General features: G+C 55.6%; 10 protein-coding genes across 10 annotated transcripts; 4 read left to right on the top strand and 6 right to left on the bottom strand.

Annotated features, from left to right (window-relative positions):
* Positions 1–155: 155 nt before the first annotated feature.
* Positions 156–1,336, top strand: L226DRAFT_555551 (peptide methionine sulfoxide reductase). Its single transcript, XM_067683063.1, has 5 exons — positions 156–470; positions 536–781; positions 862–924; positions 986–1,081; positions 1,134–1,336. The coding sequence occupies exons 1-5, from the start codon at positions 464–466 to the stop codon at positions 1,256–1,258; spliced, it is 537 nt and encodes a 178-aa protein (XP_067528964.1). The 5' UTR covers positions 156–463; the 3' UTR covers positions 1,259–1,336.
* A 1,344-nt stretch (positions 1,337–2,680) lies between these two features.
* L226DRAFT_576441 (uncharacterized protein) lies at positions 2,681–4,800 on the top strand (the record flags this gene model as incomplete). The annotated part of the gene is made up of 19 exons (XM_067685355.1): positions 2,681–2,713; positions 2,772–2,826; positions 2,886–2,949; positions 3,006–3,015; positions 3,095–3,112; positions 3,168–3,193; positions 3,253–3,278; positions 3,340–3,371; positions 3,425–3,449; positions 3,511–3,522; positions 3,585–3,600; positions 3,665–3,707; positions 3,774–3,874; positions 3,932–3,950; positions 4,007–4,041; positions 4,103–4,130; positions 4,192–4,249; positions 4,321–4,501; positions 4,587–4,800. 19 exons carry the CDS (start codon positions 2,681–2,683, stop codon positions 4,798–4,800), a joined length of 996 nt encoding a protein of 331 aa, XP_067528963.1.
* Positions 4,801–4,878: 78 nt separating this feature from the next.
* Positions 4,879–6,740, bottom strand: L226DRAFT_617552 (uncharacterized protein). The gene is made up of 10 exons (XM_067687052.1): positions 6,638–6,740; positions 6,494–6,583; positions 6,384–6,440; positions 6,249–6,318; positions 6,117–6,179; positions 5,986–6,061; positions 5,591–5,928; positions 5,415–5,531; positions 5,135–5,350; positions 4,879–5,080 (listed from the first exon to the last, which is right to left on the bottom strand). Exons 1-10 carry the CDS (start codon positions 6,664–6,666, stop codon positions 4,997–4,999), a joined length of 1,140 nt encoding a protein of 379 aa, XP_067528962.1. The 5' UTR covers positions 6,667–6,740; the 3' UTR covers positions 4,879–4,996.
* Positions 6,741–7,120: 380 nt separating this feature from the next.
* L226DRAFT_540740 (uncharacterized protein) lies at positions 7,121–8,039 on the bottom strand. Its single transcript, XM_067681934.1, has one exon. It carries the CDS (start codon positions 7,669–7,671, stop codon positions 7,336–7,338), a length of 336 nt encoding a protein of 111 aa, XP_067528961.1. The 5' UTR covers positions 7,672–8,039; the 3' UTR covers positions 7,121–7,335.
* Positions 8,040–9,330: 1,291 nt separating this feature from the next.
* Positions 9,331–11,622, bottom strand: L226DRAFT_617551 (uncharacterized protein). The gene is made up of 11 exons (XM_067687051.1): positions 11,488–11,622; positions 11,241–11,432; positions 11,100–11,189; positions 10,986–11,042; positions 10,859–10,928; positions 10,735–10,797; positions 10,604–10,679; positions 10,199–10,539; positions 10,013–10,129; positions 9,735–9,950; positions 9,331–9,676 (listed from the first exon to the last, which is right to left on the bottom strand). Exons 2-11 carry the CDS (start codon positions 11,267–11,269, stop codon positions 9,434–9,436), a joined length of 1,302 nt encoding a protein of 433 aa, XP_067528960.1. The 5' UTR covers positions 11,270–11,432; positions 11,488–11,622; the 3' UTR covers positions 9,331–9,433.
* Positions 11,623–12,776: 1,154 nt separating this feature from the next.
* L226DRAFT_563929 (uncharacterized protein) lies at positions 12,777–14,944 on the top strand. The gene is made up of 10 exons (XM_067683595.1): positions 12,777–13,016; positions 13,068–13,157; positions 13,223–13,276; positions 13,335–13,407; positions 13,469–13,531; positions 13,587–13,662; positions 13,727–14,094; positions 14,146–14,265; positions 14,337–14,555; positions 14,618–14,944. Exons 1-10 carry the CDS (start codon positions 12,988–12,990, stop codon positions 14,867–14,869), a joined length of 1,344 nt encoding a protein of 447 aa, XP_067528959.1. The 5' UTR covers positions 12,777–12,987; the 3' UTR covers positions 14,870–14,944.
* Positions 14,945–14,987: 43 nt separating this feature from the next.
* On the bottom strand, positions 14,988–17,465 carry L226DRAFT_555550 (acid protease). Its single transcript, XM_067683062.1, has 6 exons — positions 16,840–17,465; positions 16,749–16,779; positions 16,515–16,694; positions 15,897–16,461; positions 15,636–15,824; positions 14,988–15,566 (listed from the first exon to the last, which is right to left on the bottom strand). Exons 1-6 carry the CDS (start codon positions 17,038–17,040, stop codon positions 15,119–15,121), a joined length of 1,614 nt encoding a protein of 537 aa, XP_067528958.1. The 5' UTR covers positions 17,041–17,465; the 3' UTR covers positions 14,988–15,118.
* Positions 17,466–17,937: 472 nt separating this feature from the next.
* L226DRAFT_540735 (uncharacterized protein) lies at positions 17,938–19,728 on the bottom strand. Its single transcript, XM_067681933.1, has 3 exons — positions 19,484–19,728; positions 19,272–19,430; positions 17,938–18,461 (listed from the first exon to the last, which is right to left on the bottom strand). Exons 1-3 carry the CDS (start codon positions 19,563–19,565, stop codon positions 18,109–18,111), a joined length of 594 nt encoding a protein of 197 aa, XP_067528957.1. The 5' UTR covers positions 19,566–19,728; the 3' UTR covers positions 17,938–18,108.
* Positions 19,729–20,216: 488 nt separating this feature from the next.
* On the bottom strand, positions 20,217–23,203 carry L226DRAFT_495765 (phospholipase D/nuclease). The gene is made up of 13 exons (XM_067677531.1): positions 23,119–23,203; positions 22,376–23,057; positions 22,184–22,295; positions 22,037–22,122; positions 21,967–21,975; positions 21,827–21,907; positions 21,613–21,753; positions 21,443–21,556; positions 21,112–21,387; positions 20,922–21,032; positions 20,635–20,847; positions 20,445–20,561; positions 20,217–20,347 (listed from the first exon to the last, which is right to left on the bottom strand). Exons 1-13 carry the CDS (start codon positions 23,148–23,150, stop codon positions 20,309–20,311), a joined length of 2,013 nt encoding a protein of 670 aa, XP_067528956.1. The 5' UTR covers positions 23,151–23,203; the 3' UTR covers positions 20,217–20,308.
* A 721-nt stretch (positions 23,204–23,924) lies between these two features.
* Positions 23,925–24,734, top strand: L226DRAFT_345103 (uncharacterized protein). Its single transcript, XM_067674103.1, has one exon. It carries the CDS (start codon positions 23,978–23,980, stop codon positions 24,443–24,445), a length of 468 nt encoding a protein of 155 aa, XP_067528955.1. The 5' UTR covers positions 23,925–23,977; the 3' UTR covers positions 24,446–24,734.
* Positions 24,735–24,837: the final 103 nt, after the last annotated feature.

Below are 24,837 nucleotides of genomic sequence, written 5' to 3'. Positions count from 1 at the left end.
CAGCGCCCTATTGAGTAATTGATTATAATGGCAATAAGTAATCTCGTAAGCCTCTAGTAACATTCAGTTGTTGACCAGATAACAAAAAGTTGTGATGCCGTCATTCAATATTGACTCTCCTTCTCAGTGCGCACTTGACAGCTGCTTTGCGCTAACCACATCGGTGTGAATCCCTATTCCATTATACTGTCAGCACTGGACTTCATCAACCTCGCAGCTCGCTTCACTATACTATCTCACTGCTGACCGCTCTGCACGATGGCGAATAGGATAGCCAGGACTCAAGTACTTACATACTCTAGAGTACACTGTGACACGTGGTCTTGCGTTATGCTGACGCGGGATGAGCACACTGTTGCTCTTCAGCTCTTCACATACTTAGCTGCCTCTTCAAGATGAAGAGTCTCCCACTTCCAGCTTCGTCCGCTCTCTCAGGATCAGCCCACTAGCGTTCGCAGCAATCATGTCGGGTGTGTGACTTCCAAGCTGCAGCGACCAACCAGTAAAGTGCTCATGGACATCGATACAAACGCAGGGAATGGCACGCACGAAATCGCGACATTCGCGGCCGGATGTTTCTGGGGTGTCGAGAATATCTTCCTGAAGAATTTCCCACCAGAGGAGAACAAGGGCATTCTCAAGACTACGGTTGGATACACGGGTGGAAAGGAGGAGGCGACGAACCCGGATTACAAGACCGTGCGTTCGGGGATGACGGACCATGCAGAGGCCGTGCGGATCGAGTTCGACCCGAGTATCGTCAAGTACAATGAACTTGTTGGTGAGTGTCGCCTTTACTGTGTGCTATTGAGTCGCGAGTCGTTTCTTGAGAACAATGTTGATCGTGACTATCGCGCGCAGAGTTCTTCTACCGCACCCATGACCCCACGACCCTCGACCGCCAAGGAAAGGACACAGGTAGACGTAAGTGACCTACCTTGACTGAAACTCTCCGTACACTCCTCAGGCTCATCACCTCTCGCAGAATATCGCTCCGCTATCTTCTACCACACGCCTGAGCAGCTCGAGATCGCGAAGCGCGTCACAGCGGAGGTGCACCAGAAACACTTCGAACCGATAGGTACGTTCGCTCGTCCTTATGCGCACTCACGCCGCTTACCCCTGCGTCTCAGACAAGAAGATCGTGACGGAGATCACCCCAGCAGGCGTGTGGTGGGATGCTGAGGAGTATCATCAGAAGTACTTGGACAAGAACCCGACTGGCAACCGGTGTCCAAACCACAGGCTTCATTGGTAATCGTCTAGAGTGAGTTCGCAGTGTCGCCACCCGCGAGGTGTGTACTTCTTCAATACAGTCATTTGTAGCAGTGAGCACACGAGGAATCGACCTCTTTGTGCGATAGTACTCTTATACCTGGTTCCGAGAGGCTAGGGTACATCACGTCATCTCGTCTGCCCCTCTTACTCCCCCTTCCATGGAGAACATCCCGCAGTCGCAATGACGCACCACAGCAGCAACAACCTGTTTGCGTGAACGGAGCGCTCGGCGTGCAGTCTGTCAGGCTTATTTCCGACACCGCAGCAGCTCCAGTCTGCCAGCGAGTTGGTTGGGAGACTTCGCGAGGAGCACTCAACTTCCGTCTGTACGTGTATGATGTCGTGCAAGACGAGCCGGTCTGAGGACTCGATCAAGAGGCTCATTCTGATGGTGAGTCGTTTGCTTTCACTCTGACTCTTTCTGAACTTTCCCGGTGCAGATCAACATCATTCAGCAGCAGCACGAGTTACTACTTTCTTCGAGGTTCAACGTTCATGATGCCCATAGAAATAGTGCAGTCGATGCTCAACCAGGCGTTCGCGTTGGACCGGGATCCAAACACTCCCCAGAAATGTTTCCCAGTCGTTTAGGAGGCTGGCGGGCCGCAGTACTGGGCGGCATGTGAAAGCGATGTTGCCCACGTGGGCCGCATAGATGAGGTCATGGCGCATGTTCGCCTCCCAGACTTGCAGTACTTGAACGCTTGAAGCACTACTGCTTCAACTTTGTGCCGCACATGGCTCACGTACTACGACTACCTTCCGCCGAAGTCTCTGATGCTGGCTTGCAACCTGGTTTCATGTACGTATCCCTCGGAAGAGAACAAACCGCCACACCTTGGAATGACTCCTATGTCCGACATTCCATTACCGAGGCTCGGACGGCTTGAAGCCTCCTATTTTACAGCCGGCGAATTGCCACTTTGGGCGTAACCACTTCATTATACGCCCCAGCATCCGCCCTCTTCCCTTACTCACTCCGAGGGCATATCCGCGAGCGCAGTAGCATGAAAGCAGACGCACCATCGAGGGGCTCTGCTCTCTTACAACGACTACTCCAGCACACCCCACCTCTATGAATCATGGCCGACGCTTCAGCACTAGGATACGGAGATGTCAAGGTGATGCAAGAGAAGTACGTTACCAGGAACGGTTTATATAGGGGCTGAAACTCATCCACGTTATACAGTCTGGCCGTTTTGGCCGTAGGTGCTGCCTTCAATGGCGCGTAAGTAGGATTCCCGTCACGATCTGCCTTTATAACTCTGAGCTAAAGTTTATCGGAGCTGTCGCTAGTTTATTCGGAGGTCAGTTCCTATGTTTTCTGGGATCGTGACAAGCTCAATTGAAGCCGTTGTAGTTTTCAGCGGACAGGTAATATTCTATCTACGGTATTCCTACCATGGCGATCGACCATTCCTCAGAGGTGTTGTGCGTATATTCTGGTCCTGGATCCAGATGCACATGAAAGTAGTGCTCATTGAACCATGCAGATTTCGGCGGTCATCATCCTCAATATACTGCATCTAGCCCTCTATGTGTACACCGGTATGCTCTCAGCATAGTGCATATCCACCGGTAGTATTCGAGTGCTGACATGGTACCAGCATGGGTGATGTTGGTAACAGCACACGCCGCAGTTTACGACTCGCTAGATTCCGGATTACCATGGTAAGTCCCTCATTCCCGTGCAATGCAGTATGCAGGCTGATGTATTTCCTCAACAGGTCGACCTACGTGAGTCAACTTCTCGTATCTCTCCATCGTCATCGTTTCCGTCCATGTCCAACTAACAGTCGGATTTTGATACGCTTAGGCCCAAATATTTCTGAATGTACGCCGTAACACTGGAATAGCTTACATCACTACCCACACTAACCACGCTGCAGTCCATCGCAGTCCTAGTCATTCAGACGTGCGTGTCTCAAAGTTACTTTCCGGTGTTTCCTCTCCTGACTATGACCACGTCTTCAGCTTCTATGCTCACCGCGTCTGGAAGAGTAAGTTGTCGCTGTACCGCTATGACACTTTGCTATCTGCTGACCTCGACCTTGTCTATAGTTGGTAGAAGTATAGGAGCGATTGTGGTGCTCGTGGGTCTTGTTTCTGGCATGCACTACGTCTCAAATACTGACAAATGCACCAGGGCTTCCTCATCCTCTGTACTTTTGGTGAGTACCCTCATGAGACTTTCATGTACCTGCGGTTCACATTGCATTCGTTCTGTTCTAGCCGGGGGCATAGGTGTGTATCCAGTCTCGACTCTCTGAATGTCCTGCTTGTTGTGCTCACTCAGAGTTGTCCAGTTCTGTTCACATATACGTGAGTAATATACAGAAGCGACAGTATTCTGGCTCGCTGTGCTGACACGGATTAACCGCTCTAGCCTGCTCGCGGTCCGAGTGACAGAGCTGTACCTCGAAGTCGTCGTATGTCCTTTCGATGCAATCCTCCACCTCACCCGCTGAGTATTTGCATCCGCGAATTACTACAAGCATATCGAGAAGGCTGTCAACATCATGTTCGCGATTACGGACTTCGCATTGACGTCGTGCCTGCTCTGCGTGTTGATGAGGTCGAATGAAGATGGACCGAGGTAAATTGTATAACCCTGCCTACACCAGTATCAGTGTGCTGAGCGTCCCGCTCACAGCCCTCTGGTAAAACAGCTTGTACGTGTAGTTTGTCACGCGTTGCCTGTCATGCTGAATTCGTGGGTATGATACAGGCATTCTATACTCTATCAACCGGGGTCCTGACATGGTAAGGATTACTGCGTGGCGTCGACAACCATTGCACGTGCTCATGCATGATGTATACCCAGCGTGTCCGCCCTCGCGGGAATTATCTTGGTTCGTCGACTCAGCTTCCATGTCTCATGTCTAACCCTTCCCACTAATGTCTCGCGTACAGATTTTCTGCTTCCCGGACAGCATTATGTCGACAATCATCTGGTACACCGCCGCGAGTCGTACGTGCCTCCCCCTTCCCTCTCCTCGTTGGACAACGCCAATCAAACAAGTCTAACCGGCCCCTCTGCAGTGTACTCTACGTCACTAATGGCGAGCCTCAACGCACGCGAGAAGCTGCGTAGAAGGTACAGCGTCAGCACTTCCGGATCCGGATCCGGATCTGTGTCAGGGTTCGGGTCGGGGTCGATGCCGCGCTTCGCGCAGCCTTGTATGCATGCGAGTACGATTTCGGGAACGCAGAGCATGTCCATGTACGTCCGAGTTTCTTCTCTCTGTCCCGTGATACTAGAGGACTCGGCGCGAACGCGGACACCGGCTCACATACGGCATCTGCAGGGCTGGGCCGTCCGTCTACACACATTCGCATATGACGGAGGCTCTTCTCACGAACCACACGGAGATCGTCATGGAGAGGCGGAGTGACCAGTCGTACGTCGACGTGGAAAAGCAGCCTGATACGGAGAAGGAGAAGGAGGAGTCTTCCTCAGGCGGAGGCTCCGTCAGCTCCGATGCTGTTGCTACTGAGAATGGGGCTCACTCGGCCAGGTAGTACCCGCTGATATCAACGTGTTGGGCTCAGGCGTACTCTATATGAGGCGACCGTATAAACTAGAGCAAGTTTCGTTATGTCCACTTGGCTTTCACAGCACTCATATAGCATAGGACGCAAATACTTCGGCGCGTTACAAGTAACAGTAGGGAAGACTGGTCACTACCGTCCTTCACAACGAGGATTGGCCCGACTTCTACGCCTTCATGGCATCGGCGAGGACATCGCCGTTGTGTTGGGTCTTCACCGGACCGGGTCCAGTGGCGTACGGGATGATGTTCTGTATATGGCTTTCTCAGTCACGGTCACGAGAGCGCTGTAAAGGTGAACGTACCTTGCGGACGTACCAGCCGTTCGTCGCGGGATTGATGTCCTCCCAGAACGAGAAGCGGTCCTTGGAGTATGCCAGGAGCTCCCCGCTGCGCTCCTTGATGGCAATGTGCACCGGGAAGCCGTGATCCTCGATGCAGGCGAGGACTTCCTTCTCGGCCTTATTGCAGCTGGTGTTGGCCGGGAGTACGAGCTCAATGAGAGCATCGGTCGCCTTGCCCTGCATGGTGACTCAGTAAGTGCCAGATCGACACGTAAAATGGGGCTGAGAAGTGGGGACCTACTAGGAGAGTGACCTTGACGCGGTAGCCCTTGTTATGAAGGTGCTCCGAGATCGTCTTGAGGCTGTCGCTGACGATGCTCTGCATCCCGAACGAGAGCGTGGCGCGGTATACACGGGTCTAAGTAGAGATACGTGAGCCCTTGTTCACGGGTGGTAGGGAATAAACTGGACACTCACCACGTTCTCTGGACCAATGGACGCGGAAATAGCAGTGAATTCCTCCTTCTCCTCCGCCTCTTCCATGGGAGCCAGCTGCGAAGCGATGTAATGCCCATTCTGATCCTTGCTAATGATGATCGTGGTGTCCTGCTGGAGCTCGAGCAGATTCATCTGCCAGACCGGCGCCACGCCCATTATATCCGACGTAATGAGCTGGTTCTCCTGGAAGTCTAGAGTCAGGTATGCGCTCAGCACGGGGGTGAAGTTGCCCGCGACTGCCATGCCGGCGCCGACGTTGAGCCAAGTAAGGGCTACGTGCATGTCCTCAGCCGGCTTGTCCAGGTCCGTGATGAAGCCTTGCAACAATGGTCAGCTCGAAGTGCCACTTTGATAATACTTACGGAGGTACGCACCGACGCCGATGTTCGTGGGGCTACCGGTGCCGTTGACGGCCTTGGCGGCGCTAGTTCCATGAGAGTTCACAGGGTCCTATCAAATCACAGGTGAGTGTCGACAGCTCGAGACAAACTACTAATGGACGCACGGTCCAATACTGCACAGGCGGCTGAGTGCTGTTGTCGATGACTAGCGTGGTCGTCTGGCCGGGCTGTGGAACGAGGGACAGGTAAGCCGACATGAATACGATTATCAGGAGACCGACATAATACCAACGTACATTGATCGGCGTGTAATTTCCGGCTGTCAGGAGCGAACCCGCGCCAAGCTGCGTAGCGCTGAAAGCAAGACTGTCATGGTCATCGTTAGACTGCACGTAATCGAGAATCGAGGGGGGGGGGGTGGAGTGACGAACTTGCTGGTCCAGGTCGTGCGTAGGGTAGAGCGACCTTTGGCTGCGAGAGTCGTCACTCTACAAATATGGCATATCAGAAACGACAGAAGAAGGTCAGCTGTAAGACTCACTTCCAAGCAACCGGGAATTGGCCGCGGTACAGATCGGATGAGGGAGGTGTAAAGCAGAGCATCAGCGATACATTCTCGCCGAGGTTAGTGCTGGATACAACTGATCAGTGTCGGGAAGACGGCTTGGAGGTTCAGTATCCGTACCTTTTGAAAGTCAGTGTCCTAGCCGTCATATCCGGTGCTGTGTTGATTGTTCGCGGGCTACTATGTCGATGAGGTGGTTGGGAGAGTGTCAATGCTCCTGAACGCAGCCCGGGTGGTTTATATATCGCGTTATGCTTGCGCGTCGGCGTTATTGAGGCTGCAGTGCCAAACCCATCTGCGGCGGCGGGATTATATTGCAGTGACCGGGTAATGCTAACCTTGGCATGGCCATGTACAACGGTCATTGCCTTGGCTACCTTGCATTGCCCGGCATTGCTACGGAGACCTGAGGGATTGCAAGTCGTCACCTTGTAGCTGCAATACCTTATCTGCCAATGCAATACATCGGAACATCGGCTTTTTGGATGTCAGAGCACACCTTGCAAGGTGTGCATTGCGGCGACAAGGTGTCGAATTGCAACACAAGTGAGAGTCCTGATGTACATCTCAATGCCACAGATCGGTCATCATATTCAATAGTGAGAGCAGTATATATCAATTTCATTCACAGCTGTAAGTAGTACAAGTACACGAGGTTCAAAGACCATCTTTCAAATGGCTAGACATCGCGTGAATCGAGCAGACGTCGGCGAAGGTTGGGTAGCGGCCTTAGCGGCACTGATACTCTTCCTTGTCACCCCTCATCCTCGTCCCCCTCATCCTTGTCGTCCTCAGGCTCGCCCTGAACCTAATCGTCATCACGCACCTGTCCCAACCCAGTGTTGTCCTTGGCATTGTCGCTGAAGTGAGTCAAATTGCTGTGAATGCCACGGAAAGAGACAGAGACAGAGCGCGAGAGACAAGGACAGAGCGTGAGAGGCAGAGACAGGGTGCGAGAGCGAGAGAGACAGAGACAGGGCGCGAGAGCGAGAGAGACAGAGAGAGCACGAGAGCGAGAGACAGAGAGAGCGCGAGAGCGAGAAAGACAGAGAGAGCGCGAGAGCGACAGACACGGACAGAGCGCGAGAGACACAGACACAGACAGAGCGCGAGAGACACAGAGAGAGTGCGAGAGCGAGAGACGGTGAGAGCATTTGGAGTCACGGAACGCTTCCCTACAGCTGAGACAACTGGCCAGGACCATCTACGCCCTGCGGACCCCGGGGTGGGGGATACTGGCAACCCTCTGGGGACTAGTGGTGATGGCGTCGTCGTCAAAGTCTTATGGTGTCTGCTGAGTGGCGTGCTAACCGGTCGACACTGGGCTGCGGCGTTGTGCGGGAGTCTTCTGGGGCTGGGGTCCCGCATGTAGGGCTGGGTTTTGTGCGGTTGTGCAAGAATAAAGTCAAGTAGCTGCTAAGCGTCGTAGGCAAGATGGGGGAGTGGAATGGAGACGACGCGAGCTAACATCGCGCCATCATCGGGTTTAAGTACGCCGGCGTAGCAGTGGTCGGTCTTGCTTTATCGGAGGCCGTGAACAAGACGCGTTTGAAACTCCGCCGGCGCGTCAAGTGCGTCGAGTGGCAACCAGGTGGGTGCCGCCGCTTGGCTCCCCCTCAGGCTCAGCTTCGATGGAGGTGCAGACGAGGCAGACGGAGGATACATATGCCCAAGGAGGGCTATTATGCCGTGGACTAATCACACTATGTTTAGGGTTGCTGCAATGTCATTGCAATACTTTTACTGGCTCCTATAGTGTATGCATTGGCTCGTTAGACTACTACCTCGTCAACCTGTTGTCTACATTGTGCCACCTTGGCTGTCAGCGCATTGCAATGACCGTCGAGGATCTGCCAGCGCTCGACTTACCCGTTATGGGTTGCAATGCCCAACGGGCGCTGCCGGGCATTGCAACTTTTCCGCGCCCTTGCTGATGACCGGGGCTTGTCCAACACCTATTGACGATGCTGAAGTCCGCCTCCAAATGAGGCTAGCATTCGGTCGTTGCAGTTGCCGATTGTCTCTTGACATGAGACCGACATTGATTAACATAGCTCCCCCACATCGTTCTAAGCATGATTGACATGAAAATGACTGGTGTGTGAGTCGGAACGTGGCAGCGCCGGTAATGGACAAGCTGTCGTACACTGTAGTGATGCTTGAGTTTGATCAGTCATCCTTCCCTTGACAGAGTAATGGACGCCCACTATACCACTAGTAGAAAGTATATTCCGCCGCTTGCACAACACCGGGTGGTTCTGGAGGTGCTAGGGTTACTCACGCTCAGACTCATTCGCATACTAGGGAAACTTCGTGACGACTCGGAGTTGATCGCCCTGAGCCATCCAACCCCGTATCACGTCCAGAGTTCGTTGAAATTTTCGGCTGCCTTGAACAATTGCTCAAATTGGCAACGATTGAGCCGCTAAGTTACGAACGTGACTCTTTGTTCTTCCTACAATGGATATGTGAGCAATAAACAACACCAGATATTGACTACAGCGGTCAGCCGCGTGAGTCTACTCTGGCCGCCCGGTTGACCGTCGAACTGCTACGCTGGCAGCGCATGCCAAGTCGGACGCTGAGCGGCATGGCAAGTTTCAATTTTGCTCTGGCCTTGACTGCATTCACTCGATGGTGCATTCCGACCAGCTTAAAGGTTGGAGAGGTGGGATATAGTGATGAGAGCCTAGAGGTTAGGATGTAGTCCAGGTTCAACCGGTACTACATAAGCAGCGCCACCAATAAGCGTGACTGTTGGTCTGAGTCACACGGTCCCGGGGTCGCACAGCCGTGCCGCCTACGCACGTTCACTCAATCTGCACGATGTATAGAGCACACGACGCATACATTCAGAGCGCATTACAAGCAGTAGCAGGGAACACGGAAAACTGGCCCGTCATCGCCAGATTGCTACTAAGCCTGGAGGAACATGTTGGAAGCCTTCCTGCCAATGGTACGAGTCTTGGCGTAGCTTACGGGGGTCTGAGGCTCCGGCTGAGCGAGCTCATTGCCGACCAAGCCAGCAGATCCTGTGGCTGTCCCGTTCCCGTTCGTAGCCTCACCGTTCGCAGCGGTGACCTCCGCAACGCCGTTCATGATCTCGCCCAGGGCGCCGCCTTTGACCGGTCCCGGCGCGGTGATGTACGGGACGATGTTCTGTGTGTACGCGTATCAATCAGCGGAGGGCGGGGCAGTTAGAGCGGTAGTGACGTACCTTGCGGACGTACCAGCCGTTCGTCGCGGGGTTGATGTCCTCCCAGCACGAGAAGCGGTCCTTGGAGTATGCCAAGAGCTCCCCACTGCGCTCCTTGATGGCGATGTGCGTCGGGAAGCCGTGGTCCTCAATGCAGCCGAGGACTTCTTTCTCGGCTTGGTTGCAGCTCGTGCTGGTCGGGAGGACGAGCTCGATAAGAGCGTCGGTGGCCTTGCCCTGCATGATGACTCGGTAAGTACGGTCGACACATCAATTTGCGATGTGAAGTAGCGACATACCAGGAGAGTGACCTTGACGCGGTAGCCCTTGGAGTGGAGGTGCTCTGCGATCGTCTTGAGGCTGTTGCTGACGAGGCTCTGTGCCGCGAACGAGAGCGTGGCGCGGTACATGCGGGTCTGAGCAGAGATGCGTGAGTGCTTCTCAGATCGCAAGGACTCGTGAGGGTTGAGAGCGCTGACACTCACAACGTTCTCTGAACCGATGGACACAGGAATAGCGTCGGGTACCTTCACGTCCTCAGCCTCCGCCTCCATGGAGTTCAGCTGCTTGGCGATATAAGCCCCAGTGGGGTCCTTGCTGATGACGATCGTCGTGGACGGTTTCAGCGAGAGCAAGTTCACCTTCCAGATCGGGTCTACGCTCTGGATGTCACCCCGGACCATCTGCGTCTCCTGATAGTCCAGCGCGATGTATGCGCTCAGGACGGGTGTGAAGTCGCCCGTGACGGCCAGCGTGTTTCCGACGTTGGGCCAAGTGAGAGCGAGGTTGATGTCCTCAGTGGGCTCGTCCAGGTTCGTGATGAAACCTGGAGAAATGGAAGTTTCTTGGATCAGCCATGTGCGCCGGGACCCTTATGAGAAGATACGTACCGATACCAATGCCAGCGGGTCCGCCGGTGCGGTTCACCGCCTGGACAGTGGTGACACCAGACCTGTCCTTCGGATCCTGTGAGGTTCCGGTGAGTGTCGAGACTTCGAGCAAGGCAGATCGATCTACGCACAGTCCAGTGCTGGACAGGCGGATTGGCAGTCTGGTCGAGGAGGAGCGTGGTGGTCTGGCCGGCCTGTGGAACGAACAGCGTAAGGAGAGGGCAGGTGCGACCTAGCTAAGCAGCATCGACGTACCTTGATCGGCGTGTAGTTTCCAGCGGTCACAAGCGACCCTTCGCCAACCTGAGTCGCGCTGAAACCGAGACTGCGAATATACATGGTTAGAATGCAGGAGAGCATCTCAAGATGAGCGTTGACGAACGTGCTGGTCCAAGTCGCGCTGAGGAAGGAGCGACCACGGGCCGCCAGCGTCGTCACCCTAGAGACATAGCCTTTCAGCAATGAGAGATGAGGGTCAGAATAGTGGATAACCCACTTCCAAGCGATCGGGAATTGGTCGCGGTAGAGGCCGGGTACCGGAGGGGTGAAGCAGAGCATCAGCGTCACATTTTCGCCAAGGTCGGAGCTATTGAGCGGTGATCAGCAGTCGTAGACAAAGAGAATAAGACCGCGGTACCTTCTGAACGTGAGGTTCCTAGTCGCCATTGCAGGTGTTCTTTTCAGTCTGTACGACAACGAGAGATTGATTGAGAGTTGCGGTCGCAGGACTTGGAGGGAGCGGTGGTTGCTGGGAGACGATCTCCAGTTTGTCGACCTTATATGACCATCGGGATAGTGTTTCGCATAGGAAACGGAGGGCCAGCACGTGCTATACACGAAAGTGGTTAGCATACGGCGTTCGATGACACCGAGTTCGCCTTTACAATGGCCTGCAGGCTCGTGCCTGCTAGCATTCCCTTCCCCGCTGACCTTGACGTTAATGCGACATCATGTCGTTGTCGGGGTCTATGCACTCCGGAATTTCAGGTGAGAAAACCACTGCTGCGCGATCAGTCGGCATGGCTAACTTGACAGTGTCTTGGACGCCTTAGGACCGACGTACTTAACCCTACAGTCCGGCGTTAGATACGCTAATTAGAACGAAGCAATAACGACGATGTCCGAAAGACATGGAAGTACCTCCTTATGACAAAGAGAAAGTGGTGATGGAGGTGACAGCTTCACGGAGAGGCGGGCCAGGAGTCGGGGACGGTCCCGACGTAGCTTCGGACCTTCGGCGCGTGCGAAGGGTAAGTACGCATTTCCGAGTCCGAACGTCCGGGAGACTACCAACCAATCTCCAATCTTGTATGTTACGCGTCTGACCAGATTTTCTCCATTGCAGAGTCATGCAGTGAAGGCGTCCACTGTGACGCATCCCCTGCCCGTTAGTGAGCAACATTTGAACAATCCCTTCACACCTCCAGAAAAAAACACGATCATCAGAGCCCTGGAAATGGACACTGAACAACGTTCAAGAGGATGATGTGGCGAAACAGAAGCATTCAAGCGCTCGTGATGAACCAGCGTGACCAAGAGTCACACTCTGTGACCGTGTTCCCGGCAAATCCAGCTTGTCGCTCCAAAGTTTGAACCGTGACTTGTATCGATGACTCGTTCGACCCGGGGCTGGTACCCTTTGTCTGCTACTAGTATGTCGATCCATATACTCTCGCACAATATGAAGCATGCGAACGTATGACTGAGGAAAGCTGAGGACAGTATGGCCAAGGTCCGCTTTCGTCAGGCGTTGTTTCATGCTCACGTATCCGAATCGTTGCGATAGATAGGTCGAGGGAAGGAACACGAAGAACCAAGACCCATGATTCCAAGCAGTGGCACTATGGGACCTGGAGAAGATGGTGACACGGGCTAAGTGGGACCATGCTGGATCCATCAACTCGACATGAATTCTATGCTGAGTAGATGAGCTGAATGGCGAACGTTTGCACCTTTCACGACGGCCACTCTCTACGTTAGAGGTGGAGTATGCTACGAAGTGGTACATCGGGCGTCCATTACTCTGTCAGCGGAGGAATGACAGATTGAACATCACTGTGTACGACAGCTTGTCCCTTTCCGGCGCTACAAACGTTCCGACTCACACACAATTCATTGATGTCAAGCATGCTTGGGACAATTCGTGGTATCGGGTTTAATTGTGTCGGCCTTATGTCGAAAGGCATTCGGCGAGGACGACGACCGTATGCTAGCCCTTTTTGGAGGCGGACTTAGGCAACAGATACGACGAGCCGTAGGCTTCAGCTCGGCAGACGCACGAGCATTGGTGGTATATAAAGAGTTCGATGTGCGACTCATAACCACACACCCCTCTACTACATACACAGAACAGCCCGCATCGTAACGTCCAGACAGCAGGCGAGATGGCAACTAGGAACCTCACGTTCAGAAGGTACCGCGGTCTTATTCTCTTTGTCTACGACTGCTGATCACCGCTCAATAGCTCCAACCTTGGCGAAAATGTGACGCTGATGCTCTGCTTCACCCCTCCGGTACCCGGCCTCTACCGCGACCAATTCCCGATCGCTTGGAAGTAAGTTATCCTCTATTCTGCCCTTCAATCTCTCGTTACTCCTTACTGAAAGGCTATGTCTCTAGGGTGACGACGCTGGCGGCGCGTGGTCGCTCCACCCTCAACGCGACTTGGACCAGCACGTTCGTCAACGTCTCATCTTAAGCTGCTCTCCCGCATTCTAACCATGTATATTCGCAGTCTCGGTTTCAGCGCGACTCAGGTTGGCGAAGGGTCGCTTGTGACCGCTGGAAACTACACGCCGATCAAGGTACGTCGATGCTGCTTAGCTAGGTCGCACCTGCCCTCTCCTTACGCTCTTCGTTCCACAGGCCGGCCAGACCACCACGCTCCTCCTCGACCAGACTGCCAATCCGCCTGTCCAGCACTGGACTGTGCGTAGATCGATCTGCCTTGCTCGAAGTCTCGACACTTACCGGAATCTCACAGGATCCGAAGGACAGGTCTGGTGTTACCAGTGTCCAGGCGGTGAACCGCACCGGTGGGCCCGCTGGCATTGGTATCGGTACGTATCTTCTCATAAGGGTCCCGGCGCACATGGCTGATCTAAGGAACTTGGATTTTTCCAGGTTTCATCACGAACCTGGACGAGCCCACTGAGGACATCAACCTCGCTCTCACTTGGCCCAACGTCGGAAACACGCTGGCCGTCACGGGCGACTTCACGCCCGTCCTGAGTGCATACATCGCGCTGGACTACCAGGAGACGCAGATGATCCGTGGCGACATCCAGAGCGTAGACCCGATCTGGCAGAAGAACCTGATCTCTCTCAAGCCGTCCACGACGATCGTCATCAGCAAGGACCCCACTGGGGCTTACGTTGCTAATCAGCTAAACTCCATGGAGGCGGAGGCTGACAGTCTCGCTGCGCCCACTGAGGTCGACTCGACCCCGCTGTGGAAGTCCATCGACGAGGACATCGTCAGATTTGTCAAGGTGAGCCTCTAGGGCGTACCAGCCAGTCCGTATCCTGATATCTTCTTCCAGAGGTCCTACAGCGCCATCCTCACGTTCGACGTCATGAAGCGCTCCGACATCGGGCGCTGCCTCAAGCCCATCGTGCAGAGGCTCACCGAGCGGGGCTACGCTATCAAGTTGGTCACCAAGGTAACTACTGTTCCTTCCTCGTCACCAGCTAATTTTTCCGCTCACCGAGTGTGGTGCTTCATTTCATGCAGCCCGAGGACTCAGATATCGGCATCCAGCTCAACTTGCCGTACCGCGCCAGCTGCGACCAGGCCGAGAAGGAGATCCTCGCCGCCACCGAGGTGCTCGGTTTCCCCGGGCGCATGGCCATCAAGGAGCGCAGCGGCGCCAAGCAGACCCACTTCGGGGGCTCGCTCAACTACTGGCTCGACATCAGCCCCGCCTCCACCGGGTGGTACGAAGGCAATAGGGTGGGTCTTTCTCGAGCTCGTATGGCCTCAACTTCCACTTCGGGGCTGACCGCGTTCGACAGATCATGCCCAGCCCTTCTGAGGGCGAGCTGATTGGCAACAACACCACCCCGGAGGGTGCGGTAGGCGCGGTCGGCGCCCCAATTGGAGGGAACACGCTTCCTGCAGGTGCTGTGGTCGGTAACGGGGCCGACAGCACCTACGCTGCGTCTTCGATCGACGATTCTGTGAGCGAGCGGGCGCAGACCCCCGTCAGCTACGGCAACACTCGTGTTCCCAAGAAGGGCCCCTCCTCTGTCGTCTCGTCGGCCTGAGGCCCTAGCCCCCCATCTGATCTCTCAGTCTTGCGAAATCGTCCTGTTTTAGGCTCCGTGTATGCATGTAACGTCGTGCAGTAATTGATATGATGGTTCGTATCCTATTGCGATGGAGAGACGTCTACAAAGTACCCAGGAAGAAGCTGGAGTTCGTAAGCCAAGCCAGTCAAGTCCGGAACATAAGTTAGAATACATAGGACACGCCGTGCTGTCTACACCATCTCCCTGTACTCTACATAGCCTCCTTCAACTGCCATACTTCGAACTACCCTGCTCGAATTCATCTCTGAACCGCACAGGCACATACGTCCGCATGTTCAGCCGATTCTTCCTCCCCTGCACGCAAATCGCCACTGTCAAACCAATAAGCGCAATGCCCACCGCCAAGTTTGCCCCAAGAAGAATCATCGCGACCATGCCGTACTTCAAGCCCAAGACACTCCCCTCGCCACGGCCCTCGCCGGACTCCTCAGCGGCCCCGCTCGTTCCAGCGCCAACGCTGCCTGAGCCACCAGATGCGATCCTGACGAAGTCCGAAGGGGATAGTTCGGGAGGCAGCTTCGAGAGGGTCTCCGCGCGCTCGGTGGTGAACTCGTCCATCATCTTCGATGCGTCCGTCGTGGAGACCATCTGGACGAACGGGATACCTGGGCCGGAGTTCGTGTTTCCAGGCTGGGTGTCCCCGTAGTCGAAGCTAGACAAGACGTGTCTTCAGCACCGGAGGCGGGACGAGACGAGAGATCAAGGCGTGATGAAGACGTACGATGCATAGACGTTCCGGAGGAAAGCGTCGCCGAGGATCATGTCAAAGCCTTGGAAGCTGTTCGGGTCGAGCGTGAGGTACTGGTACGTGTTGATGCAGATCGTGACCTGTTTCTTCTGCCCGTTCGTCGTGATGTCGGTCACCATCGTCCGAGTCAGGTCGAGGGGGTGCACGACGAAGTCCTTGTCGCTGCACGTATCCAAGTCAGCGCATCTGCGACCACCGGCAGACCCCATGCAACACGCGCTATGTCTGACTTACCCAAAGGTGAACGACAGGCTCGTAGTAGCGTTACACGGCACAGCCCAGAGCTTCGACGAGGGATTAAACACCGCACCCGGAATCGAGCCATAAATCGCATCAACAGCCTTCGGCGGGAGCGGCGGGAACGAAAAGCCCGTATCGAGCGCAGCGACCGTCTTCCCCTGCGGAACCCCCGCAATCCGACTCCCATCAAACGCAAACGCCTTCCCATCCACACTCATCGCGTCCATGACGATGCTCCAATACTGGTCGCTCACGCGCGGGAGCTTCGGCGCGCCCGCGAGGGCCGCGTCAAAGCCCGGGGCGTGCGCCGAGATCGTGAACGAGCCGTCGGCGAGGTCCTGCGTCTCGCCCGTGCGCGCGAGCTGCACGTCGAAGTTGTTCGGGAGGGACGGGTGAGCGCCGAAGAGGGACGTGATGGGCGCGCGCCCGAGCGTGTCGGCGGCGGCGGCCCCGAAGGCGTTCTTGAACGCGGTGTGGATGCTGCCCACGTCGAAGGCCATGCCCATGATCCCGTCGACGGCGAGGTTGAAGTCGACGATCGAGGTCGGGTTGATGAACGCTGCAAAGCTGAGTCAGTTCGTGGAGGCAGTTACAATTGGCGCAGAGACAGACCTTGCGAGTCGATGACGAAGTCGCCGATCTTGACTTGTGCAAAGTCTATAGGCCCTTCCACCTTGCCTACTCCATACGTGATGGACGTGGTGATGCTCGTCTGGTTCGTCAGCTGCACATTGCGGCCCTTGGTGTTGATCCACAGGTCCGTCGAGCCGGTATCAAGCGACACGGTGAACTCTGGTTTAGGCGTGTTAAGTCTGTCCTTCCAACATAACGGAAGATGAGACTCACTCTGCCCGCCAAGCATGATATCTGTGGTGTACTGGACCGAACGCGAGTCAGGAACCAGTCATAAGATGCACTGGCATGGACGAGAACATACCAAGAGGTCATCTTTGGTCACCACCTGCAAATTCTCCGAGTTCAGCTGCTCGGCCGCGGCATACTGGTATCCCGTGCGATGAGCCGTGATATCGAAGCGCGAGCCTCGCCCCTGGGCAGCAGCGGCAGCAGTACGACCCGCAACGAGCGCAAGCGGGAGGAAGACCTCCGCAACCTGGAGGAGAGAGCGACGCAGAAGCATCTCGGATGGGCGAGCACGGTGTAGTGTTCTAGCCACTCGCCCCTGCTTGTCCTCTTATACCGCGCGATCTTCGACTTGAGACGGAGACCGCAAGCATACAAGCATACGGGCGGCGTCGAACGGACATTCCTCCCGCGGAACGAATCTCTCATCTCTCGTCCAGCGAAGAGAGACAATTAGACCCCTATCGCCCGCTCCAGCGGAGGTCGAGGGACCTGTGCTCCGTCCTAGGACCCGAGTGTCAAAATCAACGGGAGTAAATTGAAGATCAACGCGCGCCGCGCGCCCGCATAGCTTGTCCGTCGACCTCGAGCAGCGGGACTTGCTCCTGCTTCATCTACAGTCATGGGATTGGCGGATCGTGGACCACTCACCAGCTTGCCCTAGTGGCTGGCGTCGTCGTTTATGGGCGCATATATGCTGCGTGCGGAAGTCGGAGGGTGTCGCGCAACTAATATTAGAGCTAATAGGAGGGTATCCTGCACTGGGAGCGGTACGCAAGAAAGTGTCAGTGCACGCAAGGTAGCAGGATACAGGAGCGCAGCACTCACCTATCCATAATGCAGCAAGGCAAATGCTACAGTACGTAGCTGCTCTACGCCTCTATGGACAAGCTTGTTCACGTACGATCAGCATCTCAACAGAAGACGCACCTCCCAGCAGATACGTCAATCCGCCCATGCCACCCTACGTGGTTCAAGCCGCCTGATACATAGAATAACTCCCTCCGCACTGCGTCATATCATTCGGGTACTGTAGTAGTCCATCGCAGCGGCAAGAGAAGGAAGAAGAGGAAGAAAGCGAAAACACTAACTAGGATAGCCCGTGGTCCCCAAAAAGATAGTATAGATCTAAGCCGCAGGCCGCCACGCCACGCCCATCACCGACTCCTCCTCCTCCCCGCCGTTATCCATACATGCACCGCTCTTCCGCCGCCGCCTGCCGCTCAAACGCACTGTGGCAACCGCAACCGGTGCGCCCCCTGACCGCGCGTGGTGTGTCGTGTGTTGTGTGTGTGTTCAGGAGCCGGAAGCCCCTGGCCCAAGCTCAAGCTCAGATCTTCGGGACTCAGAGCACCGTCCACGCGCCACCGAACATACACACTGCCACGACGCTCGCCACCGCCCAGAGCTGCATCCGTGCGCCATCCACTGCCCTCATCGCGCTGACGCCGTTTGCTGAGGGAGGGAATGTTGTCGCGAAGCCGACGGTGGGGTTCGGGCCGCCGGAGACGGTGACGGTGGGCGCGCCGGCGGCGGGGGTGGGCGCGGTCCCGTTGCCCGAGTCGGAGATGGCGAAACGTTGGGACGCGCCGTACATGACGCCGTGCGTCGAGTTGAGGAAGAGGAGGTAGTAGTCGTCGCCCGTGGGCACGTCTTGGAGGAAGATGTTCAAGGACCCAGTCGAGAGTGGTGTCGAGACTAGCAGGGGGCAAGATGTCAGAATTCGCGTTACGTCGAGAGGAGATGAAGACGAAACAGGAGTCGAAGGCAGAGAACACTCCCAGCAGGTCCTGTGCGGAAGTGGCGAGCGGTGACAGATGGCCGGCTAGTGGTCAGTCATCCAATAGAAGGATGGATGTTGTACAACCTCCTCGGCAGCCCCGTCATGCGCGACACTTCCGCTCCAGAGCATGCCGCCTCTGCACAAGACTCGAGGCTACGAGTGGGACAAGGCGCATGCAATACGTTGTTGAGTATCCGTCCGGCAATCCACCCCGATGTGAGAGAATGTGTTGGGTGCCTCTCCAGCATGGTTGCCACGCAGAGGAAGCGGTTTCAACTCTGTCGCATACTCCCTTCGTATACACGAGTATGAGGGTGACCAGCGAGATCCTATTATGCTCTGGTCTTTGGGGTTCCGATCCGCCAGAGCGTATACGAGGATGGTAGCAGAGGGATTGACGCGCGCCGAGCAGCATCATTCATTCCCGCTTACCCGAGTATGCATGTATGCATATGGGCAGGAGGTGCCGCGCTTGCCAAGGCAAAATCGCTACTCGCAAGAACGAGGCCTCGAGCTGGGAATATCGGGACGTCCGGGGAACTTCGGCTTCCACTGGACTCGCTACAACCCAGCCGCCATGTCCCAACAAAACATGACAAGCCGTATCGGAAACCAGATACGCCTATTCACAAGAGAGCGATGCGATAGCAACGGCGAAGTGACGAAGAGAGGAATTCGTAGACCCAAAAGCAGGCATGTGGGGGCAAGGATGGGTAGTGACGTACCGTCTTTCGCGACAAAGATCAGCCCATCTGTGCTCAGCCTCGCGAGTTCTACGTCCACCGTGGTCACTCCGTCGAGAAGGCCCTTGGTCCAGGTGATGGGGTTAATGGCGTTGTTCGACCATTGGATCCCGTTCGCGGGGGTATTGATCACGAAATACGCTGCAATTCGCATGAGACACTTGGGGCCCAGGAGTAGCACGGCCGATACTCACACGTCGCGCTGGTTAATGGGAGGAGGTACCATGCGAGGAACAAGGTGAGGAGGCCGGTCGGGATGTACGAAAGCGGGTGCATGTTGTTGGTGATGATCCTTCGAGGACGACGCCGGCGGCGATGACGAGGCTTGCGAGGAGGTCGTGAACGCTGCCGGAGACGACGAGGACACGTATTACGAGTAGACAGAAACGAGCGGACGGGATGCGGGAAGCAAGAGAGTGTCGAAGGCGGCTGAGACTTGGCCTCAAGCCTTTCTCGTCCCGCGCTTCCCGGCCGTCCTGACATTTGGCCTTGTTTGGCTCCGGTGGCGCACAGTCCCAATGCAGTACAGCCCATCGCAACCATCTCAACTCTGCGGCAACGTTGACTGAACTTCGAGCATTATACGACAACTGTCTGAGTTAATGAGGGCACTCAGATAGACAGCAAAGTCATTTCCTCGGCATTCAACTTGTCGCAGTTAGTCAGTCTCAGACAAGTACGTTGTGCGGTCGAATTCATGGCATCGCCAAGACGTAAACTTAATACGCATCGCAGTTGTAAGCAGCGCAGCTGCCGCAGACGCCGCAGTCGAAGATAGGAGAGAGCGAGGATATAACCATCCCACATCCAGCACGAGATGACCGCATGCTGTGCCAAGAAAAGATAGAACGGCCTTAGGGCGACATCCAGTGGCACACCTCACAAGAGGGAAAGCACACCCCACGCACTGTGCAGGGGACATGCACAAGCCATCGGTAAAGCCAGTAGAAGTCTTACATTCTTTCTCAGATTGATAAAGTCGCAAGTACAAGTCGCAGGCCCGCGCCTTCAAAAGTCTCCTACCCTTCTTCAACGAACGCCGCAGACTCGCTCTGTATCTGTAACACAAAGACCGCCCGTCAGTCAATCAGTCACGCAAGCTGACGCAGAAAGAGATCGACAGCCCCAATCTGACATGCACAATAGACAACTCACCCAAGGCTCGTCGCGCCCACTGACATACTTCTCCGGCGGGCGCTCCCAGCACGCCACCCTGTCAATCTCCTCTTGACTGTGCAGCGGGAGCACAACCCCGAGCTCGTAGTTCGTGATCTGCCATGTCACATCCTCCCTCTCAGCCACCCTCTGTCTCCGCAGATAAAAGGAAAGAAAGAGCGGAACGCACGTTGAGCGTAGGGTTGAACGCCGACCCGGACAACGTCCCCCACGCAGACGGCGTGAAGTTGTGCGAGCCGACGTACATCCACCCCACAAGCTTCTTGTCCTTCTCACCGCTGTCTGCACCCGCGTCGTCCTCGTCCTCGCTATCAGAGCGCGCGGGACTCCTTGCATGTCGGTCGAGCCCGCCCCGCTTGTCGCGGAACGTCCCCAGCACCATCTGTCCCCCGGTCGCGACGTGAAGTGAGCACGGAGCGAGTGACTTAACTGACAAAAGTGAGAACCGATGCTGACCTTGGAGTGCATGAGCACGCGCCCGCGCTTGCTCTTCGTCTGGTGGAACAGGTCGCGCGGGAAGTTCTTCCCCGCCCACTGGTTCCGTCTGCAGAACATCGTCCCGCCGCCCTGCATCCCATGTATATGCGTCAGCCTCCAACCCATCCTGCCAACACCAACACAATTTCAAAAGGGAGACGAGACGCACCGCCTCGCCCAGGACGCTCTCCCGCACATACCGCGCCGTCGGGAACAATATCCTGATCGGGGGGAACGGCAGCTTCGCGCGGCGCGCCTTCTTCTCGTCCAGCCACGTCTGCGCGCTCACGCCCCGCGCGGAGCAGTAGAACTCGTTCAGCCACTGCGTGCTGTAGTTCCCCACCGACGAGCCCTGGCACTCGAGCACGAGCTCCTTGTCCGACGGGGTCTTCCCGCCCATGTCCTGCAGTGACTTCATCAGGCAGGTGTGCCCGGACAGGATGACCTGCAAGCGGGACAGGGTTAGGGTTGGTGGGTCAGTGGATGGGATGGGGACGTACCTTGGGCCAGCCTTCGTGCTTGCCTGCGATGGATGGGACGAGTGCCGCTTTGACCTTGGACCAGTCCCAGTGCGTCCGGAGGTGTTCGATCCGCTGCAGCGGGAGGTTGGGGTGCTGCAGCACTCATGAGACGACGACCACAAAAACTCAAAAAAGGTAAGATCGCCCACATCGTTGCTCAGCAAGTTCGCCAAAGCAGGCGCAACGTTCACGCCATGCAGCACGCGGACCATCGCGGATGCGAAATTCTCTTGCTTCGGGTCTGCTGCGACTGGAGAGGGCAACTTGGGGATATCTTGCACCCAAACCGTCTGTCAGAATTCGTCAGCCAACGTCGTTCAATTAATTTTTGAGGTGGAAGGCGAGACGGGCAAGAGATCTCACATTCTCGATGTCGCGCCAGTCATACTCTATGAGGTTTGCTGTCGATACAACGATGCGTAGCCGGCCTGTTCTATAGAAGAGCTGTGCGGGCTAGTGAGCGGGAGGGCTATCATACCATACAGACAGAACGAACGACTCACCAACATGAACTAGATCGGTGTGGCGTCGTCATTGACATACATCTGGCAAACGGAGTCTTGGCCGACACACCTTCATATGCATACAGCCAAACCCTCCACGCAAGAACGGCGTGGTACGGATCCAGTTGGGCAAAATCGCCTTGATCGACGCCTCTCCTGCACCGATACGATACAGTCAGTTAGCACGCCCGTACAACATACAGTCGGATAGGCTCGCCTCTCGGGTTGTGATCCACGGCGATGACCGCCGTCTTGTGGTCAAACATCTGGTACATCCACGCAAAGTTCCAGCAGAACGCTGAGACGATCGCGAACTCGATGTCCTCTTTCTGCAGCAGCAACCCCCAACAAGGAGTTTAAGTCGTCAGTTGCACTCAGAAGAAATTACCGCAGCTGACAGAAGACCGACCGGAGAGATGATCTCAGTGAGCCGGAAGACAGGCCGCGTGTCCTTCTGCTTATCGACGTGCATATTCGCCGTCTGCCGCAGCTCCCCGTCCCAGAAGACAGCAGTCCGCGACGAGCCCTGCCCGCTTCCCCTCCCGCTTGTGGAAGGCACGACCCCAGGTCTTGCTCTCGCCGCAGCACTAGCACTGCGACTGGTACTGGTACTGGTACTTGCGCTTGGAATTGAAATTGGGGCGTTCCTGGTGCTAGACGAAGACGGGTTGGCACGACGTGCGCTAGCGTGAGATGACGAAGAGGAGATGTGCTGCCTTTTCGCACTGCGTGCGCGCTCTTCCTCGTCTGTGTCATCGTCGTTGTCGTCGTCCGAGTCGACCACGATCGCGGTGGTCTCGCGGTGTATGTCCGGTCGGGTGCGCTTCAGCCGCTCTAGTCGCTCTCGCTCTAGTTGGGCACGTTCGGAGAGGAAAGCTGCTGCTGGCTGGGATGCCCTTCCTGTTGCGGGTCCTGGTGCTGGCGATTGTGCTTGTGATTGTGTTGGCATCGGCTTAGAGCTCGATTCTCGTTTTGACAGCTCTATCGCAAGCCTCATGTCCTCTTCGTACTGATCGTCCTTGTCGTCGTCCACGTCGATAACGTCTGCTTGTTGCGGTCGACCAGTATCTTGCAAGCTAAGCGCGATTGCTCTGTTCAGCGTGCGTGGATCAGAAACGACGCCACACAGGCTATGTGAACATGAGATGTAACCTTGCTGTATCCGCGTCGAGTTGGTCATCCATGGTCTTTTCGATGGGATCAGCTCTTGAGCGTCGTCCTATGGATGGTGGTGGTAAGAGGCAAAGAGGTTTCAGTCGCCGCTTAGAGTACGTGTGTAATTCCGACGCGACGCGTCCATCACGTGATCCTCCCAGGATCGTAGGCGCCGCTGCTACCGGCGCGAGCGACTCAGGACGAGTTCCGTCTCCTCTTCCAATCATTCTGTCTTCACTTTCATACGGTCAGAAGATGAGTGAATTCCAGGCTGTACGTGTAAGAGACTACAGTCTCAGTGGACCCAACCACTAGCGATCCGATGCTAACTAGGCCCGAACCCAAGCGGACAAAACGCATGGACGAACATTGAACATTGCACTGGACATTGGACATTGGACATTAGAAATTGGACAGATAGTAGCAGAGAGAAGTAAATGCGGAGCCTAATTCATCGAACGCCGGCAGACCTCATGGAGGATAAGATTTATGAGGCCCTTCACCTTGTAATGTATGCTGACTGCCTCTCTGTTCGTCCTTACGGAGTGCTCAAAGTCAACGAGTCGGAACTTGAACGGTCTCTTCAACGTGGCAGAGCATCTGCCTTCCAGACTGAGAGGGGACGCCGGCGCAAGTAAGATGTTTGGATAGCGGATGTCGATGTGATCGATACCCAGTCGGATGAGCTCCTCATACATGGCGAGGAGTTCAGTACTATGAGAAGTCAGTCGGCCGAGTCGCATGATTGCCATAGGAAGGTATTGTTTACTCACCGAAGATCATCACGAGGCACGCTTCCAATTGGTATGCGCTCACCGACTTCCTCAAGCAGAAGTATGTTGAGACTCGCTGAGGGATGAGGCAGACGGAACATGTCGAGCCTAGCTGGGTCCCTTGGGAACCTACACTCGGGGTTCCAGGGCAGGATAGTCGTCTCGTACTGATTCACGGAAACACGAAAGTATCCGTAGCAGCGAGGGACGACCAATCCTTGAACGGATTCGAGAGCCTTGTATATAGCGGCTTCGTTGTATATGCGCCTGCCCTCTCGCTGAGCCGCAACCTTGATGACGAGGGGTGGGATGTAATATGGATACTGCTCCGGGTTGAGAGGGCGAACAGAGTAGAGAGTAGTGTCAGTCCTTTGATAAGGATCCTCGACCATCTCGTCATCATAATACGACTCCTCGCCCTCGGTCTCAGACTTGTTGTCCTCATCGTCAGAGTCTCCGAATCCGTCACCCAAGTCCACAAGCTCGTCGTCCTCCGGTACACGCGGGATCTGACAAACGAGCTCGACATCGAGATGGATGCTCGGGCCTGAAGAGGGAGGCAGAGGCGGGGGGAGAGCGGGCGCTGGGGGGCAGTCGGTCAACTTCTCGGTGCGGGGCTCGCATGGCTTTTGCAGAGGAAGCTCAATAACAACGGGTAGCCCGGCGTTGTTCTTCGCAAGTCCGTGGACGCGCAAAGACGCCACGACGTCGAGAGGCTGTGATCAATTGCGGTCACGCCGCACCGTCATGATGAAGCCATGTTGCAACGCTCCGAAGGCTTTCACATACCAGCTGAGGCCATTCGGAGGATGGAGACATTTCTTGATGAGCAGAATGAGCTGTATAAGTACCGAGAGCGGTAGGACCGTAGTGGCAGTAATGACGGAGCACGAGGAACTACTTCGCGGTGGCGATGCACTGCAACGTCGTGGCGGTTTCGGCG

This window comes from Lentinus tigrinus, assembly GCF_003813185.1.
Source record: "Lentinus tigrinus ALCF2SS1-7 unplaced genomic scaffold L226scaffold_64, whole genome shotgun sequence".
In the NCBI taxonomy this organism is placed as follows: Eukaryota; Fungi; Basidiomycota; class Agaricomycetes; order Polyporales; family Polyporaceae; genus Lentinus; species Lentinus tigrinus.
The sequence above is the reverse complement of the archived record's forward strand: the minus strand, read 5'-3'. Positions and strand labels throughout refer to the sequence as shown.

Bases quoted from the DNA above. Each gene is read 5' to 3' on its own strand.
- L226DRAFT_563929 (XM_067683595.1), top strand. From the start codon at position 12,988: ATGGCAACTAGGAACCTCACGTTCAGAAG. The intron at 13,158-13,222 runs GTAAGTTATCCT...CTATGTCTCTAG, and splicing joins CAATTCCCGATCGCTTGGAA to GGTGACGACGCTGGCGGCGC. The intron at 14,556-14,617 runs GTGGGTCTTTCT...CGCGTTCGACAG, and splicing joins GGTGGTACGAAGGCAATAGG to ATCATGCCCAGCCCTTCTGA.
- L226DRAFT_617551 (XM_067687051.1), bottom strand. From the start codon at position 11,269: ATGGCGACTAGGAACCTCACGTTCAGAAG. The intron at 11,190-11,240 runs GTACCGCGGTCT...ACCGCTCAATAG, and splicing joins AGGAACCTCACGTTCAGAAG to CTCCGACCTTGGCGAAAATG. The intron at 9,677-9,734 runs GTACGTCACTAC...GCGTACACACAG, and splicing joins ACGGCTGGTACGTCCGCAAG to AACATCGTCCCGTACATCAC.
- L226DRAFT_495765 (XM_067677531.1), bottom strand. From the start codon at position 23,150: ATGGATGACCAACTCGACGCGGATACAGCAAG. The intron at 21,388-21,442 runs GTACGTCCCCAT...TCCCGCTTGCAG, and splicing joins AGCACGAAGGCTGGCCCAAG to GTCATCCTGTCCGGGCACAC. The intron at 20,848-20,921 runs GTCAGCATCGGT...ACCGGGGGACAG, and splicing joins GCGTGCTCATGCACTCCAAG to ATGGTGCTGGGGACGTTCCG.
- L226DRAFT_555551 (XM_067683063.1), top strand. The intron at 925-985 runs GTAAGTGACCTA...CACCTCTCGCAG, and splicing joins AGGAAAGGACACAGGTAGAC to AATATCGCTCCGCTATCTTC. The intron at 1,082-1,133 runs GTACGTTCGCTC...CCTGCGTCTCAG, and splicing joins GAAACACTTCGAACCGATAG to ACAAGAAGATCGTGACGGAG.
- L226DRAFT_617552 (XM_067687052.1), bottom strand. From the start codon at position 6,666: ATGACGGCTAGGACACTGACTTTCAAAAG. The intron at 5,532-5,590 runs GTGAGTGTCCAG...ATCTCTACTTAG, and splicing joins CCATTGGTCCAGAGAACGTG to ACCCGTGTATACCGCGCCAC. The intron at 5,351-5,414 runs GTAGGTCCCCAC...GTCACCATGCAG, and splicing joins GCGTCAAGGTCACTCTCCTA to GGCAAGGCGACCGATGCTCT.
- L226DRAFT_345103 (XM_067674103.1), top strand. From the start codon at position 23,978: ATGAGGCAGACGGAACATGTCGAGCCTAGCTGGGTCCCTTGGGAACCT.
- L226DRAFT_540740 (XM_067681934.1), bottom strand. From the start codon at position 7,671: ATGCTCTCACCGTCTCTCGCTCTCGCACTCTCTCTGTGTCTCTCGCGC.
- L226DRAFT_555550 (XM_067683062.1), bottom strand. From the start codon at position 17,040: ATGCTTCTGCGTCGCTCTCTCCTCCAGGTTGCGGAGGTCTTCCTCCCG. The intron at 16,780-16,839 runs GTATGTTCTCGT...CGTTCGGTCCAG, and splicing joins TGACCAAAGATGACCTCTTG to TACACCACAGATATCATGCT. The intron at 15,567-15,635 runs GTACGTCTTCAT...CGTCTTGTCTAG, and splicing joins CTCCGGAACGTCTATGCATC to CTTCGACTACGGGGACACCC.
- L226DRAFT_540735 (XM_067681933.1), bottom strand. From the start codon at position 19,565: ATGCACCCGCTTTCGTACATCCCGACCGGCCTCCTCACCTTGTTCCTC. The intron at 19,431-19,483 runs GTGAGTATCGGC...TGCGAATTGCAG, and splicing joins CCCATTAACCAGCGCGACGT to CGTATTTCGTGATCAATACC. The intron at 18,462-19,271 runs GTACGTCACTAC...GCCCCCTGCTAG, and splicing joins GATCTTTGTCGCGAAAGACG to TCTCGACACCACTCTCGACT.